At 39.8% G+C, this 18,653-nt stretch overlaps 2 protein-coding genes across 2 annotated transcripts in view; both read right to left on the bottom strand.

Moving 5' to 3' along the window:
• Positions 1-1,922: 1,922 nt before the first annotated feature.
• On the bottom strand, positions 1,923-9,378 carry mex3b (mex-3 RNA binding family member B). The gene is made up of 2 exons (XM_041805677.1): positions 8,788-9,378; positions 1,923-4,414 (listed from the first exon to the last, which is right to left on the bottom strand). Exons 1-2 carry the CDS (start codon positions 9,008-9,010, stop codon positions 3,030-3,032), a joined length of 1,608 nt encoding a protein of 535 aa, XP_041661611.1. The 5' UTR covers positions 9,011-9,378; the 3' UTR covers positions 1,923-3,029.
• A 5,923-nt stretch (positions 9,379-15,301) lies between these two features.
• The window catches only part of LOC121511279 (elongation factor-like GTPase 1), a 57,646-nt gene continuing 54,294 nt past the window's right edge, over positions 15,302-18,653 (bottom strand). The window contains exon 9 of the mRNA XM_041789884.1: positions 15,302-16,892. Coding sequence (XP_041645818.1) covers positions 16,704-16,892 — 189 coding nt within the window. The 3' untranslated portion in view covers positions 15,302-16,703. The remainder of the gene's footprint in view (positions 16,893-18,653) is intronic.

Below are 18,653 nucleotides of genomic sequence, written 5' to 3'. Positions count from 1 at the left end.
CAGCTTTTATCTATCGTCTTCTGTGCTCCGACAACGTATCCCAGAAGCCCTAAATTACTCACAGGGAGCGTGAGAGCGCCCCCTTGTGCCAGCCGCCGAAAAAACACTTTGACGTATATATACACGTCAATGGCACTGAAGCGTTGGTTTTTAAATGACGTATATATACGTCAATGGCACTCAGTGAGTTAAAGGGGCCTAACAACTCACTTCATTTGATTCCAACTCAAAACATGACTCCACCACCTCCTTGCTGGCGTTGCAGCCTTGGTGGGACATGGTGGCCACCCACCAACCATCTAGAATGCCATTCATCTGGAGCATGTAGTGTAGCACAGCATTCATCAGTGAATATTGGTTATTAGTTAATGGTGGCTTTGCACACATCAGCAAGCCTCTGGAGGATCTTGAGAGGTTCTTGGGACTCTAGAGGCACCAGCTACTTCAAATACCTGTTTGCTACTCATCAGTGGTTTTTTCACAGCTGCTCTCTTAATTCGACGAATTTACCTTACTTAAACTCTCCTTATTCCGTTTTTTTCTTATGTTTTGCGGGGTGTTTTTTGCAGAAAGATCTTTCTTTGTCCCATTTTGCATGAAACCTGTGACTTTATTAATAATGTGGAAAAAGACTCCTGTAGTACTTTCATTTTTACTAGGCTCATCTGCCAAACCTGTCCTGAGGCTGATGTCAGTGATGAACACTGACAGGAGAAGCTGTGCAACTAAAAGCTTTAATTAAAAACTAAAAATTCAAATGCTTATTTAATAGGAATCATATTTGCATTATAATTTTGAAGATTGTAGTATTAGATGTGAGACTTAAGATGCACATTCATCAATTTTCCCTTCGTTGAATTTAAGCCAGTTGCTTACAGCATGATTCTTCCAACTTTGCCACTTGGCTTTATCTTGAATACAGATATCAACATTAACAACAATAGCAATAGCAAAATGATCTCTACCAGTAAGTGTATTATCTTTGACATTTTATGTGCTTGCCAGGTTATTAGATATTAAAATGAGATCAACACGAGTCAGCAGTTAGAGCATATGTCAACTCTTGTGTCATTATTTATACTAAGTGTTGAACATCCATCAACTGAGGAACTCCTCTACTATTTCTCCATTTTTATCTGTGTGCTTGCTTCCCCAGAGGTTATTGTGTGCTGTGTGCATCTCCACACCATTTTTCTTTCCTATTTCCTTGTTTTCTTACCAAATTCTTGCAAAGTTCCCAGACAAAGATGTTGCAGGTCTCTTAAATGGTAACCCATCTCCTACACCATAGTTGTCATTTATATCAAATCTTATTACCTCCGCCAAGGAGGACATGTAATCGGGTGGGTTTGTTCGTTTGATTGTTAGTTTGTTAGCAACATAACTCAAAAACCTGTGAACAGATTGTGATGAAATTTTCAGGAAATGGCAGAAATGGCATAAGGAAGAACTGATTAGATTTTGGGAGTGAGCTGGATCACCGTCTGGATCCAAGAATTTTTTAAAGGATTCTGTATTGTTAGGAGATAAAGCTACTGATGGAGGTCTGCGCTCTCCGAGTGCTTTTCTAGTTTCTAAACCTATCTTATTTCTGTTTATATCCAGGTAGGATTAAAATCAAGGTGAGGCTGAAGGTTTCCTGAATGCAGATATCAGTATATACTTCAGATTCTACAATAAACTTATTGAGATCTTGGCCATTTGATGACAGGAGGAATATCGGGCTCTGTAGTAGTTTAGGTGCTAAATGTGAGCAGGAATGGGCATGGCTTTTCCTTAAACAGCACCTTTCATCAACCATGTTGCATAACTCCAGTCGTTGTTGATTTTTAAGTTGACACTCTGCATGCTTACATCTGTCTTGCAGGTACCACCACAGCAGAACCCCATAGGCCATGAAAAACTTCAGACCAAGCAGCAGACCATCATGAACATAGCTTTTTATTGGACGTGTAAAGAAATACTTAAAAAATATGATTGAGCACCATTACTTAAGTTTGCATTTCCATCCATTTTAAATGCCAGAAAAATAAAACTCTCTAAATATTCTTTTAGCAAATATATTAAAATTAGACCATGAAGTAACAGGCCCTTTATTATGAAATAAAATACACTTTGTTCGGGTACTTTGCCTTATAAAATACATTTAAACACAAGTTAATTCAATAGTAAAGGAAGGATAGAGAAACCTAAACTAATGGTACAACAGAATCTAACTGACACAAATTTGAGACAGACAGAAATTTTCACTTAGTGTTCAACTCACATAGTGTGTGTTCAATGATACAAAATAAAAAAAGACTTTTTTCTCATTACCTAAAAACATCTCAACAGAACATTTGATCACATTTTATGGATTAGATTTCCTCCCCAAAATCACGTTATTAAAGTAAATCACTGCCAAAGTGCAGTACTAAAAATCACAAATATTTCATTTAAGGTACAAAAAGTTCACTGATCTTAAATTATAATATAAAAACAATTGTGTGATAGGAAATATAATCTTTCAATAAAAAAGAAGAATTAAATCTGTATCAATGCTATTTTAAACATTCCACTTGCAGAGACTGATTCTATAGGATGTGTTAATTTTTCCTTTTGGTTTCTCTCAATTAAGCTGCAATATATTTACAACTCTGTTGTCCTGTTGGGTGGAACTCTATGTTTCCCAGCAATTGTTGTCACTCTATTTGTGTGAATAAAACAGGAAGGACCATCCTGGTTTATCCCAAATATTTCCACCTTGACCCTACAGTGGGGTAAAGAGTACACATTACTAGAACTATTGGTTTCTATGCTCATATATATTAAACATGCACTTAGATGTGTATAATATTCCCCCATCCTACAGCATTAACTACCACAGATCCAAGATTTATGCCTGTCACTTCGACTGGCCACTGTGATCGTCTTTCTCACACATGTATACCTATGTACATGTCAAACTGATGATAAGTTTTGCTGTTAAAGCAGTATGAAGAGTCTGGTGATACTATTGCAGCCAATGAAAAAGTCAAGAGTTGAACTTCTTATGAAAATATACGTATTGCCTGAGTGACACCAGTGTGGCAGACAGGGCATATGGGCTCATTCCTCTTACAAATCTGATTGGCACATTCCAAACAGAAAAGATTGTGTCCACAAGGGACCAGGGCTGCAATGACCTCACTCTCAAAGCACACAGAACAATCACGACTGCCTTTTCGGCTGGTGCTAGATGATGTGCAAGAGGAGGAAGAGGAAGAGGAGGATGAGGCAGGGGAGTCCCATGCAACCCTATGGAGTTGAGAGCCCTGCAGGGAGGCAACATCGGTAGAGTAAGCAAGGAAACTGAGTGGACCGCCTCCTGAATCACTGCGCACCCTTCGTGCTAGCGGGTGCTCAGTGGGGCCTCTAGTGTGGCATTGAATGGGAGATGGTGGACTAAGCTGAGTAGTACATTCATTAACCTTATTCTGATTGACCAGCACACTATTGGCATTTGTGGTGGTGTTGCTGGGGAACATAGCTGAGGTGGAGGAAGGGGGGCTGCCTTCAGAGGAAGAAGGGGTCATATGACTATCATACTGGGACCACAGCATGTCTATAGAAATTTGTGTTGACTCAAACCCTGCTGAAGAGTCAAAAGTCTGATCAGTGCAGTCAGGTGAAATAACTTCACTTACATAAACAAACATGTTTGTGTTGACACTGATGTTATTGTTGTTGTTGTTGTTGTTTGAGGAGGTGAAGCTTAGTGCAGGACTAGGAGGGCTATAGTCTGCTGTGTGAGAGCTGTTGTAACCGAAGTAAGAGTCAGTGGAGGCACTGCCTAGGGAGGAGGATGAGTCATTGCGGTAGTTGGACAAGGTTTTATGTATAGAAGTGGGGTTCCTTTCAGCGCTGGGCTTAGACCACTGCCCATGCAGATTAAAGCCAACATCTTTCCCATTTTCATGGAAATCATTGTCATCTTGAAATTCAATAAGGCCTCCTGTCCTCAATGCAATATGGGCCTCAATCTCTTCACGTGCTCTGTCAACATTCTCCGGCATCCCTATCACCTCAAACACCGGCTCTTTGTCTCGACTGGGTGTGACTATGTAAGTGTGGGTCTGCTGCTGAATGCGCTTTATGGTGGCACCCTTTGGGCCTACTACAAGTCCAACTACACGGTAGGGCACCCGAACCTGGATGGTAGTCTGTCCAGGCAGGTTAGGTGGTCCAGGGACTGGGGTGCTACTCCGACTAAAGCTGTTGTTTTTGTTCCTTGAGGCTCTGATCATGGAGAAGTGCTCGGCAGCAGAGATGATTTCCCTCCTGGCCATAGCCACATCCTCTTTCCTGCCTGTCACCACAAACACAGGCTCCTCACCTCGAACTGGGGTCTTGATGTAGGTGTTAGTCTTTGCTCGCAGTGCTTTGATTTTGCAACCTAAAGCAATGAAGGAAAAGGAAAAGTGAATAAAAGTTCTTGAAAATAAGCATACGTAATAGCTGCTGTATTGTTGTCTCAGAAAAGTTCAGTTGCCTCAATGTCCTTTCTCTGTATGTGCATATAACTATGTATGAGGGTACAAATCCTGTTTGCCAGTGCAACTGTAGTTGAAGCACAATTACTTTGCACAGATAAACCTAATGATGCGTTGGTAGCTTAGTCTAGCTGGAATAGTAGCTTGAATTTTCATGAGGATTAATAAAGGATTGCCTGCCTGCCTGCCTATGTGTAAGTCTGTATGCCTGTCTGGCTGCCTGTCTGTCTGTAAGTCTGTATTTCTGTCTGTTGTCTGTCTGCCTGCCTGTCTGTCTGTGGGTCTGCCTGTCTGTCTGCCTGCCTCCCTGTCTGTCTGTCTGCCTGCCCGCCTGTCTGTCTGTAAGTCTGTATGTCTGTCTGTTGTCTGTCTGTCTGTCTGCCTGTCTGCCTGCCTGCCTGTCTGTGGGTCTGCCTGTCTGTACATCTGTTTGTCTGTCTGTCTGCCTGTCTGTCTGTCTGTCTGTCTGTCTGTCTGTCTGTCTGTCTGTCTGTCTGCCTGCCTGCCTGCCTGCCTGCCTTCCTATCTGTCTGTCGGCCTGTCTATAAGGCTCCGTTCACACAGAAATGAAAACGCTGTACTGCCGTTTCGTTTTGGAAAAGTTTTCTGTAAAGACGGGATTGTTTCAGGAAATATCCGTGTAAACATGGAACCACTGAAATGTCTGAAAACGCTGTAGTACATATGCCAAGCCTATATGTGGCGCTGTAACCCTGCCACGGAAATGCACCAGAGTAGAAGAAGAATATCACAGAAAACTAACACAAACTTTCATTTAGTTGCCCTTCTGGTTGTTCTTCGCGTTGGATTTAAGTAAATATGATGTATGCGTTTCGCGGTGGTGGTAAAGGAGCATTAGATTTTTCTGTAAAAGCCACAACAAGCTCTGTAGTTTCTGCAGCACGAACACAACCGTGAAGTCCGCTATTATTGTTTTGGCCTAACCCACGCAGGCGCCTTAAGGACGCTACGCTGTGGATGACATAATCGTTTCAAAAAGATGCGGATAACAGTCCACACGGAAATGAAACGGTATTCGTTTACGGATTTATGCACTCTGGGACTCGGTTTCAAAAAGTATCGTTTACAGTCACCTGAAACGCCGTTTCCGTGTGGATGAAATGCCGATCCGACAAAAAACTTTTGCGTATACACCTGAATTCATTTCTGTGTGAACGGGGCCTAAGTCTGTCTGTCTGCCTGCCTCCCTGTCTGTCTGTCTGCCTGTCTGTGGGTTTGCCTGGCTGCCTGTCTGTAAGTCTGTCTGTCTGTCTGCCTGCCTGTCTGTCTGTCTGTCTGCCTGTCTTACTGTCTGTCTACATCTGCTGTACACATTTAATCCTCTGAATGCACACACTAGCCCAAAGGGGCCAGACTGTGAGACCACATGACTAATGTCTGTAGTAATGATTTAACACTGAAGATTTCCCCCAACACATGGAGATCTCCCAGTAATGTGCATGATCAAATAGGACTTCAGAAAAAAAGCAGACACAGAGGACAATAGAAACCCTTGGCTGGCTGTCTTGGTGTGTTATATTTTCAGCCCAAAGTATGTAAGATGGGTTATCTGTTTCCTCTCATTGACTGTTATGGGTATTCCATCCCAGGTAGTATGACTTTGTAAATACCAAACATGTTTGATGATGATGCATCTTCCAGCATACCGGCACTTCTCACAAATTGTCGTATCTAACATCTTTTGTTGACTGACAATGATTCATGATAGCATCTAAATAGACGCCTATGTTACAAATCCAGGTGAACTCACTGGTCACTCTTCTTGAGGAGATGAATAAAATATTAATCTCTCCTGAAAAGTCTAGTACTAGACCATTTGAGCAGTAGCACCTCCATAGAGGATTTTGGTGCTCCACTAACAGCTCCAAACTCCTGCTGATACTTCTTCTGAAGAAGATGTTAACAATAACAATATTCAGTCACTTAAACAGTTTGTTGGTCAAAGGATCAATTGACAGTATTATTGTTCGAAGAACAGCTGGCTAATTGGAAGAGAAAAAGCTGTTTGGTGCTGACAGTTTAGGCACAACAGCTAAATTCACTGCATGACATATTTTGATATTATCTATGTTCATTTTTTAGATATACAGTTGCAAGAAAAAGTATGTGAACCCTTTGGGATTTCTTGGATTTCTGCATAAATTGGTCATTAAATGTGTTCTGATCTTCATCTAAGTCACAACAATAGACAAACATAGTCTGCTTAAACTAATACCGCACACAAAATTATGTTTTCATGTTTTTATTGAAAAAACCATGTAAACATTCACAGTGCAGGGTGGAAAAAGTATTTGAACCCCTAGACTAATAACTTCTCCAAGAGCTAATTGGAGCCTTGAGTCAGCCAACCTGGAGTCCAATCAATGTGATGAGATTAGATGTGTTGGTTAAAGCTGCCCTGCCCTATAAAAAACACACACCAGTATTGAATTTGCTGTTCTCAAGAAGCATTGCCTGATGTGAACCATGCCTGACACAAAAGAGCTCTCAGAAGACCTACGATCAAGAATTGTTGACTTGCATGAAGTTGGAAAGGGTTACAAAAGTATCTCTAAAAGCCTTGATGTTCATGTGTCCACGGTAAGACAGACTGTCTACAAATGGAGAAAGTTCATCACTGTTGCTACTCTCCCTAGGCTTGGTCGTCCTGTAAAGATGACTGCAAGAGCACAGCACAGAATGCTCAATGAGGTGAAGAAGAATTCTAGAGTGTCAGCTAAAGACTTACAGAAATCTCTGGCACATGCTAACATTTGTGTTGACAAATCTACAATAAGTAAACATTAAACAAGAATGGAGTTCATGGGAGGACACCACGGAGGAAGCCACTGCTGTCCAAGAAAAACATTGCTACATTTTGAAGTTTGCAAAAGAGCACCAGGATGTTCCACAGCACTACTGGCAAAATATTCTGTGGACAGATGAAAGCAAAATTGAGTTTTTTGGAAGGAACACACAACGCTATGTGTGGAGAAAAAAAGGCACAGCACACCAACATCAAAACCTCATCCCAACTGTGAAATATGGTAGAGGGCCCATCATGGTTTGGGGCTACTTTGCTGCCTCAGGGCCTGGACGGATTGCTGTCATTGACGGAAAAATGAATTCCCAATTTTATCAAGACATTTTGCAGGAAAACTTAAGACCACCTGTCCACCAACTGAAGCTCAACAGAGGATAGGTGATGCAACAGGACAACGACCCAAAGCATAGAAGTAAATCAACAACAGAATGGCGTCAACAGAGGAAAATACATCTTCTGGCGTCACCCAGTCAGAGTCCTGACCTCAACCCGATTGAGATGCTGTGGCATGACCTCAAGAGAGCGATGCACACCAGATATCCCAAGAATATTGCTAAAATGAAACAGTTTTGTAAAGAGGAATGGTCCAAAATTCCTCCTGACTGTTGTGCAGATCTGATCTGCAACTACAGGAAACATTTGGTTGAGGTTATTGCTGCCAAAGGAGGTCAACCAGTCATTAGCCTAGGGCTTCACATACTTTTTCCACCCTGCACTGTGAATGTTTACATGGTTTTTTCAATAAAAACATGAAAACAAATAATCTTTTGTACAGTATTAGTTTAAGCAGACTGTTTGTCTATTGTTGTGACTTAGATGAAGATCATAACATATTGTATGACCAATTTATGCAGAAATCCAAAAGGGTTCACATACTTTTTCTTGCAACTGTATAATTTGGTAACATTGTTTTGTTTTCATTTTGTAATTTCATATTATATTTTTTAAGATTTATTTGGGGGCTTTTTGCCTTCATTTGGACAGAACAGGACAATGGGTAGTGTAGGAAATCAGAGAGAGACAAGAATGTGAGCACTATCACTACAAAGTAGTTGAGTCTACTTGGAAAACAGCATTTTCTTTTTCTTATTTTATACAAAGAGCTTCATTGTTAAATATTATGTTAACCACACAAACGTATCTTTATCAGACATCTGTTCCACGAGGTAAAATAGTTCAGGTAAAATAACCTGCACTTATTTTTTCCACTTAATGCACTGCTTTCTACGCTGTACACGTCTTAAACCTCCAAACGTAACTTCTCCCTGTGCACGGCTTCAGACGAGACACCCTACTGATCATTATAACCAATTACTGCTGCGTAAAGTGTCTGAGCACTGGCATGCTGTTCCCTCCACTGAGGTTCTCTGCTACCTGAAGCGTCGTCCCTCTGCTTCTTACTTGCATCACATCAACGTGTATTCAGCTGTAAAGAAACACGGAAACACGCACCCTGTCTGCCCACAATCTCTGCTACATGCTCGGAGCTGGGCACCGGGATGCATTCGGTCATGTTGACGCTCTTTTTCCGGGTTTCCTGGATGTCGAAACAAACGGAGTTCTCCTCGTTGTCCAAACCGAGCAAGGAGAGCTGATCTAGAGCGATCTGCAGGGCTCTTTGGTCGTTCAGAGCATCTCCCTGGACGCTGTCTTCCATAAAAAGAGAGCTGGGCATCTTTGCAGTGTTGAGGTATCGGATATCCGCTTTAAAGGGAGGACGGTGGAAATGGGTGATCGGATGAAGGGAAGGGAGAGAGAAGAACTGGTTTTCAACAACAGCTGGTCAGTGGAAATAAACCAGTGCGGCTGAGAAGAGAAGAAGAAGACAGTAGCGTAGGCTACAGTAGCCCCCAAACATGTACTCCTTTGTTTCACGACAGTAAAAATAGTGTTCTGTCTCTCTGCGATCCGGGCTTTTTAGAAGAAGAAGAAGAAAAATGCTGTTAATCCCAGGGCCGGAGGTGAGATACTGATAGGTTTCTTCCAGACAAAAGGCCCCTCCCCAGCTGGGTTCCCTCAGGTTTCTGTTGCTTATGTCTGAGTCCTCTCAGAGCCAGACCAAGAGATGTTCAGGTGACGTCATCGCCGGGCATAGAGGATGCGGTGCAGCGAGGTCATTTGCGTATCCGAGAGCTGATTGGCTGTTCGGAGGCTGATGGAGCAAGGCTAAGTCTGCTTATCCTGTGCTAAGCATTCTTTTTATTTTCCTTCCTTTAAATTTTTAGTCAGACATTCATCCTTTGAGGGACGCCTCAAGGAGCATAAAGCCTACTGATCGACAAATAAAAAAACTCTTATTTGTCCGAGACAATGACTTATAGACACTGCCTTAGAAAAATAAAAATGTTGTGTTGTTCAACTGAATACTTTTCACTGGGTAATGGCAGACTCAGGATGTTTGAGAGGCAGGGGTAGCCTACCTGCAGTATGTGGTAGGGCACCAGCCCACTTAAAGCTCCTAACACTGCACTTCATTTAATGTAACGTCCTTCTCACTAATCTCTGCTTCATCAATGCCGATTACACTACGCTGCTGCTGTCAAACTTTACCTCCACCATCCCCAGCCTCCTCCTTTCCAGCCTAAAGCTGGTTTTACACCCCCATATTTAGTTTTATGCTAATATGGAGTGAATTGCTGCTAAATATCTGTCCCTATAGGGGTTTCCAGCAATGTTTCCAGCAGTGCTTAATGGAAACGTCAAAGCATGCTGCTTGACTAATGCAGGGAGCATCTTTTAAGCAGAGCCTTTCCTGCTAAGTTAAACTTCATATCCAATAAATGGTTAAATGTTTGACAAGAGTTCCTGACTGACCTCTGCAATAAAGCAGATGAGTAATTATAAATTATTTATCCTTGACTGTCTTACTCTCATCTGCTGAGCTCTCCTGAGCAAGGTCTTGATCAACTTCAGTCAGACCACAGTCACACCAACAGACCATTTAGAGTTACCAACTGTCCAAATGAGCATATTTTTGGTCTCGAATCAGGGCGTGCTCAACATGTAAACTCCACACATAAAGGCCCTGGTTCAACTTAGCTTTATGCTGCTAGTACATCTAACTGCTTATTTACGGGAGATATGTATTATTGGGTAGAGCAAGGGTTCTCAACGTTGGGGTCAGGACCCCATTGGGGTTTGCGAGACACTGAGAGGGGGGTCTCCAGATGCCATAAAAAGATGAAGAACATTTTTAAAGTACGTTTCCACTTTACACCAGTTTTGCCCAATTTTAATCCTTTTTTTTTTCACTTTTTTCCACCAATTTTGCCAATTTTAACACATTTTTGCAACATAAAGCCCACATTTTGTCAGTTTTAAACCCTTTCCACCACTTTTTTTTCTGCCAGTTTTTGCCGCTTCTGAACCAAATCTTGCCACTCTGCCTATTGTTGACTCTGTTGGCACATTATTACAACTATTAACCCCTTTTACCACTTTTTTAGTCACATTTCACAATTTGATATGCGCATTTTTGCCGGTTTCTGACTCCGCCAACCCTTTTTTGCCAATTTATTTCAATTTTCATCCCATTTCAACAAATTTCCACCTATTTTTGCCACTTTGATGCCATGTCATCCACTTTTGATTCCTCTTTTACCACTTAATATGCATATTTTTGCCACTTTAATCCATTTTGCCATTTTTTGGTTGTTTTTTGCAACTTTTATGTAGTTTTTGGCATTTTTAACCCATTCTGCTACTTTTAAAATCTAATTTCACCAACTTTCCCATCATTTTTTTTTTTTTTTGTCATTATTAACCAATTTTAGCTATTTTTACAATTTTTAATTCTGTTTTTAACAAAAGGATTTACATTCTAAGAGGGCTACTTACTACACAATGAATTAAAATATGTGTATATGATATATTACTGACTAGCTTTCACAGTGGGGTATGTATTTATGTATATATTTACATTAATTCCATAGAAAGACTGCATTTGGACATGTGTCCTGGCTATTAAAATGCTGATCCTGGGGGACTGGGACTCAGTTGGTGTAGTTGATGGTAAACAAGGAGCTCCTAGGGTAATATAGATGGGGAGGATACTCAACCTCAATTTGCTCCCACTGCTGCATCAGTGGAATGAAAGTGTGTGTGGATATACATCCAGGAAGGAGATTAGCTAACACTGATGGCCAGTCTCCATAGCAACCTTTGCCATCAGTGTGTGAATGTGGAGTGAATGGCTGTGAAAGGGTGTATGTAACCTGCAGTGTAAAAGCAGTGTATGCTATAAAAGCTCAAGTCCATTGACCAAATACTGGACTGTATGCTGTTGTCTTTTTCAGGGTGGTGGACAATGTTTAAAAAATAAAAATTTTGAAAACACTGAATGATAAAAGAAAGGGCAAATGTGTTTGAGATGGATTAAAAATCTTTAAAATCTTGGATTAAACTACATTAAAAGGTCTGACAAACAGGCTTAAAAATAACAGTGATTTGGGGTATTGAGGGTTTGGTTGGCAGTAATTTTTTGCTCTTGCAGTAGAAGCTCACTTTTCTACAGTTTAAAGCCCTTTGTACTATATAACCAGTGGTGTAATGGTGCCTGCATACAACAATGGATACATGTCCTTTCTTAGACTGCAATTGCATATTTAGTACATCTAAAAATGTGCCTTTTGAATTTGCACATTGGCCGCTAACTTCTGATGCATGACTTCAGGTAGGATTATTATGAAATCATGATGAGGGAGGCAAACTGAAAGGAAGTAGCGCCTCCAGCTCTGTTCACGTAGATATCACAGAGAATGGCAAAGCACCACCCCGCCCCGCTCTGCCTCTGATTGGCTTAGCCTAATATTCTTACCCAACCAAACAACGAAGGTAATTAACAAGTTTTAACTAAGTAGAGGCAAAGTAAGGCAAGTAATGGATTACATACCCAGGCAAAAAACAATGCACGATTTGTATGAGAAGGGACTGAGAAATGGGTATGGGGACTAAAAATATTAAGCGTATATACTCTGTATACCCTGCACCACATCACTGTGTACAACCTGTATGCAGCAGATACCTCTGGAGTATTAAGCTGTTGTGTGAGCTAGAAGAGGTCAGAGTGAAGCAGAGCAGTGTACAGACAGACTGCTCTGTATCCTGTGACCTGCTGTTGACTGTGACCTAGTGTCTATGTCTACAGTACAGTGACTGGCAGAGCAATCGCTAAGCTCTGTCTGTCTCTGTTGCTCTCTGGGTTAGACCAGGCTAAGCCTTTCTTCCACTCATTAAAAGGCATGCGGGTAATCACCTCTAAGCAGCTGGATCACGCCTAATACCAAACAACAAACATCAGAGATGAGGCTGCAAATCTAGGCTTAAGAAAGAGCACTGGGCCACACTATGGGCCCGTGCAATGGCAGAAGTCTTTCACTTCAATTAAATATCAGACCTTGGGATCAGGTCAAGTAGATATTTTAAACAGTGACATGATGTTGCATTAAAATTATTTTTTTCCTCCAATATCTGGTGCATCAATATGTACAAATTCTTTTTAGCTAAATGATGTACAAATGACCTAAATCTTCAGTACTTGAAAAGACACTTTGAAGTTTACAGAATAAGCATAAATAAAGGAATAAAGCTAATGTTGGTCTGTTGATCACACCTAAAATTCTACAAACGTGTTTGCACATACAGCCTGATATAGACAAATATTTACAGCTGTGTAGGCTGGTCACTCTCTGCCTAAATGATACAATAACAAAAAAGATATTTTTAAATCCAGACAATGGGATGTGTCATAACTAAAGATGCATCATTTGCAAAAATCAGACCAGATGTTTAAAATAACAATTTAGCCTATATCAGTGTCATCAATGTTTTTTCCATTACTTACACGTCATAATTTTCTCTCATGGTTGACTATGACCAGAGTTTGCCAAACAGGTCACATCCAGGGGTTCTCAACCTTTTTAGCCCACGACCCCCAAAATTAAGGTGGCAGTGACCGGGGATCCCCACAGTACCTGAAGGTGGCTGAACACAGCCATGCACATTCTAGAATAGTCATGTGGAGACAAGGCCTCCTGTAAGGGGGAAAAATGGGAGAGCTTTGGGGGCCAGTAAAATCATTGTCCATTGTAAAGTTAAGCTGTGGTATTTTTTATTTAACCTGAATAATAACCACCTTAATGTATATATCACATTAAGAACACATCCGCATCAGTAGGCTATCTCTCAGCAGTCTTAGCATTCTAGCACGATGGCTACTGAAAGTTTCCCTCAGGTGACCCAGGTGCTTTTGTGGTACTCTTAAAAATGTATGGACTCTTTTACTACCTATATTGTCAGTACTATTTTTCATGATTTCTTGCTGTTTACATATCAAAGCAATGACATTTTGGATACTGAGAACCAAAGTGATTATTTTCTCCACATTTACTGTATGATGGAACCCCAGTTCATGAAGAGGGGGGCAGATGAGATGAGGGTGTATAGCACCCATTTTAAGCAAACGTCCAATTTTCCTCAGAGGAAATTTGGGGAAAGAAATGCATGGTTTGTATCTCATTCTACTGAACTTTTCACCTGTGTTTCAGGAATCGAGAGGCACAAAACCAGAAAACATACCTTTCAAACATGGATCACTTTACATTTCAGTCTTTTGCCTCCATTCCGAATGCGAGCTGGGTTGTTGTGAGTTGTGAGGTTATTGTCCTAAAAAGTTTCCGTAAGTCTGCAGTCATTTTAGCACCACAGTAAAATGGACAGCTCAGGAGACTGTTGATCTTGAACTGTTACAGAGGAGGACTGTTACAGGTATCAGAACTATGGTTCTGATGGTGGGGGAAAGACCTACATGAGGCCATTCGGGATTGTGAATGCAGGAAGATTTGTAGATGGGCCCTGTCCCTCTGAATAAATATTAAAATTGAACTGATATGATTAGATAATGATATTGCTTCAATTAAAATTAACATATTCAATACAGAAATCCTACATAACCTGTGTAAAGTATGAATTCCACAAAGGACCTTTAATTCACTGTACCGGGGACTGAAATTCTACACTCCCACCACCCTCCCTCACCAACTGTTTATCTGAAAGTGACAAAACTGAAATCCTCCTTATTGACACTAAATCTACTTTATCTAAAGCTGACAGTCCCCCCCTCCCTTCAGGTTAAGAGCCTGGATATTATCCTTGACAGCTCTCTATCATTTCAAGCTCACATCAGTAATATTACCCAGTCTGCATATTTCCATCTACGCAACATCACCTGCCTATGCCTTCTCCCTTTTACCCCCCATACCACTTTTATTCTCAGCCTGGTTACCTCCCCCATAGACTACTGTAATTGTCTCCTCTTTGGTTTCCCTCACAAATCCCTCCACAAACTTCAATTGGTTCAGAACTCAGCTGCTCATATTATCACCAAAACTTCATTTCACCACATCACCCCTGTCCTACAGCAACTCCACTGGCCCCTGGTTAAATTTAGAATAGAACTCAAAATCCTCCTGTATACATTCAAGGCCATCCACAATTTCACCCCTCCTTATCTGTTTTGATTTCCTCTACACTGCCACCTCCTCCCGCTTCCTCAGAAACTCCTCCACCATCCTCCTCACTGCCCGCCTCAGCACCATGGGGAGCAGAGCTTTCAGCAGCTCTGCTCCCCAACTCTGAAACTCACTCCTACCAGACATCCGGAACACTGACTCTCTCCCTCTCTTAAAACCCACCTGTTCAGGATAGACTATTCACTGTAATTACATTGTTCCATTTTATACTGTTAGCTTTTATCTGTTGTTTAATTGCATTTGTTTTTAAATCTATAAAGTGTCCTTGAGTGTCCTCAGTTACAAATGTTTTTGGTATACACACGTTTATTTCCTTTATGTGCATTGAAACAACACAAAAAAGCAGAAGAAAAAAGCCAAAAGTGACATAATTTTACATAAAACTCAAAAAATGGGCCAGACAAAATTATAAGTACCCTTTTAAAACTGTGGGTAAATCATTTTATTACAGGCTTTTCCAAGTATTTACATCTTGATCTGATACACAACTTAGGAGATAGCTTTATTTGAAACAGAACACCACATTTTTAGGTGAACAAAAGTATTGGAACAGATAGACTTAAAACAGATTAAAAGGAAAAAATTTTAATAGTTGTAAATCATTTTCTTGCAGTAACTGCATTAAGTCTGTGATCCACTGACATCACCAAACTTTTACGTTCTTTTGTGATGCTTTTACAGGCTTTCACTGCAGCCTCTTTCAGTTGTTGTTTGTTGTTTGTCTTTCGCAGGTAAGATGCTCTATAGAGTTTTAATCTGGAGATTGACTTGGCCAGTGTAATACTTCCTTCTTTCTACTTCCTGCCTCTGATTAACTCCTATGTTGTTTTGGCAGTGTGTTTTGGGTCATTATCTTGCTGCATGATGAAGGATCTCCCAATTAGTTTGGTTGCATCTTTCTTTAAACTGGCGGATAAAATGTTTCTGTAGACTCCTGAGTTCATGTTTCTGCTGCCATCATGTTTTACATCATCAACGAAGATTAATGAGCCTGTCCCTGAAGAAGCCATGCAAGCCCAAGCCATGACATTACCTCCATTGTGTTTCACAGAGGAGCTTGTATGTTTGGGATCAGCAGATCCTTTCTTTCTACAAAATGTAGTCTTTCTATCCCTTTAATAAAGGTTCATCTTTGTCTCATCAGCCGATAAAATGTCACTAACATAGTTTTAGGGTATTTCTTTACAGCTCTCACAATGTTTCTGTCTTCAGCTGCTGCCGTTTTCCTTGGTTTATCCGTTTGATGTCTGTTACTGAGTACATCAGTGGTTTCTTTCTTCTTCAGGATATTCCTAATGGTTGTACCGGCTATGACCAATGTTTGTGCAATGGCTCTGATTGATTTTCCATCTTCTCTGAGTTTCACAGCCACTTATTTTTCATCCATAGACAGCTCTCTGGTTTTCATGTTGGTTACACCTCTAACTCTAAATTTCCTTATGTAATGATTTATGTGTTGTTTTAAATTCATTTAAAGTTTTCAAAATCAAAACTGTATTCTCAGTCTCACTGATATCATTCTCTAAATGTGACCCTTGAAATAATGCAGTGGAATTAGAATTTAAATTTAAATTTTGTCATTATCTGCTTTTGATATGATTGTTTTAAAGACATGGAAAATATGGGGGAAAAGTAATTTTATATACAGTAATGTGCATGTTTTAATACATTTATTGTGGTGATTAAAGCCCAATATCACAATAATACATTTTCAAAGCAACAACAAAGTCAAATTTCACCACACTCTTTTAATTACTATCTTGCATCCAATAGGCTGAACAAACATGCCAACTTTATGCATTGACAGTCTTTTAAAAAAGCTGCTCCATATTTAAAAACTCATTTGTTTTTGCTTAGTGTTCTCTGTTTCTCTGCATGCTCTACTATTTTTTCCTCCACATAGAGGCCTTTTCGGCGACGGATGGCATTCATGTATTTGAGGGCCTGGTTGGCAGAGTCAGCTTTCTCCCCGAAGTGTAGGTATTCTTCCTCTGTGGTAGGAACCCAGTATGGATCACTGGCAATCACCTTGAACATGGAGAAAGATAAAATGCAATTGTTAGTTAACAGAATAAGGAAAAAATAGCAGCTTATGTGTTTCACCCAGCTTTTTCAAGATTATCAATGCATTCAATGATACTGATGCTACGGATTATACTGAAGGTGATTTTAAGGATGGATTTTCATTTTTAAGGATTTTCAGGATAGTCATTGTGATGATTACATTGAGAATGAAGGTCTTGGTGTTGTGTATGATGACTGAAATAAAAGATCCCTAACACCCTGTGCGCTGCTTGTTGAAACTGATTATTGATGATTATTGATTGGTTGTGTGTGTGTATTTGTGCAGGGGTGAGCGTGTGTGTGTGTGTGTGTGTGTGTGTGTGTGTATAGTTTCAAATATATATATATACTTTCATTTGGATTTTTGAACTACCATCAACTAAGGTTAATTGAAAAGTAAAAAGTGAAATCTTACAACATTGGGACAAACAGAACATAGACTTTCTTTGTATGCTGATGATGTCGTTTTGTTGAATACAAATTCAAACCAGACAATTACAGTGTTACAACTTAAAAAATATATAGAGGCATTTCAGGATGCAAAGTAAACATTGCAAACTCCTCCATACCTAACTCGGTGCAAATGAAAGAAATAATCCCCTCCCAGCGGTAATTCAATCTAATGTCGTAGAGCAGTTTACCTGGGGATCGAAATCTTGCAAATGTTAGAACATGTTGTTAAGGCTAATTATGAGACTTCAATAAAATAAGTTCATGAGTCTTTTGAAAGATGGATATCACTCCCTGTCTCTCTTATCAGGTGAAATCATATTTTAAAGATAAATATTGTTTCAAAGTTTCTTATGTTCTAAATTATTTCTCTGCCACTACCTTTGGATTTGTTTTCAAAAATTAAATTATTTCTAAAGGGCAAGATTTGTCTATCTTTAATGTATCTGTCATCTAATCAAGGGGGTTTGAAATGTCCAGACTTAATATTGTACTACTGGGCTGTACAGCTGAGATCAGTTAAGTTTTATTTTTTAACAAATTATCTTCTGCAGACAAATGAAGAGTCTTAATTTACCATGTCCAAAGTAAACTCAGATACAGTCCAAAAGCTACAGAAACAGACTAAAATGTGACACACATGATAAAGATATGGTATGTGTTACAAAATATTTGAAAGAAGCTCACTCACTGTTACAACACAGTCCCTTATAGGGTAATCAACCTTTATTCTAGAAAGGGCAGATCATACATTTAAATTATGGGAATCAAAGGAACTTAAAATGGTCAGACCTTTATTTAACACTCAGACTCAGTAATGTCCTTTGAGATGATGTATAAATACAACATAAAAAACTTAGAAGCTTTTTTAATCAAAACAATACCCTTACCAGACCTGCACTTTCAACAATAGAAAAAAAACAATAACAAATGACTGGTTGAAAAAAGGCATCATATCTGAATTTTTACATTTGCTGACATCTAATTCAGCTAAGACTTCAGACTGATGCTGATGTCGCACTAGGTCTATAAATACTACTGCATCTCAAAAAATTAGAATATCATGAAAAAGTTCAATATTTTTTGTCACTCTTTTCTGAAAGTGAAACCCATATACTAGACTCAGTACACACAGAGTGAAGTATTTGAAGCCTTTATTTCTTGAAATATTGATGATTATGGCTTACAGATAAGAGAACCCAAAATTCAGTGTCTCAAAAAATTAGAATATTCCGTAAGATCAATAAAAAAGGATGTTTTCAACAGAAATGTCAG

Source organism: Cheilinus undulatus, linkage group 1 (genome assembly GCF_018320785.1).
Source record: "Cheilinus undulatus linkage group 1, ASM1832078v1, whole genome shotgun sequence".
Lineage (NCBI taxonomy): Eukaryota > Metazoa > Chordata > Actinopteri > Labriformes > Labridae > Cheilinus > Cheilinus undulatus.
The sequence above is the reverse complement of the archived record's forward strand: the minus strand, read 5'-3'. Positions and strand labels throughout refer to the sequence as shown.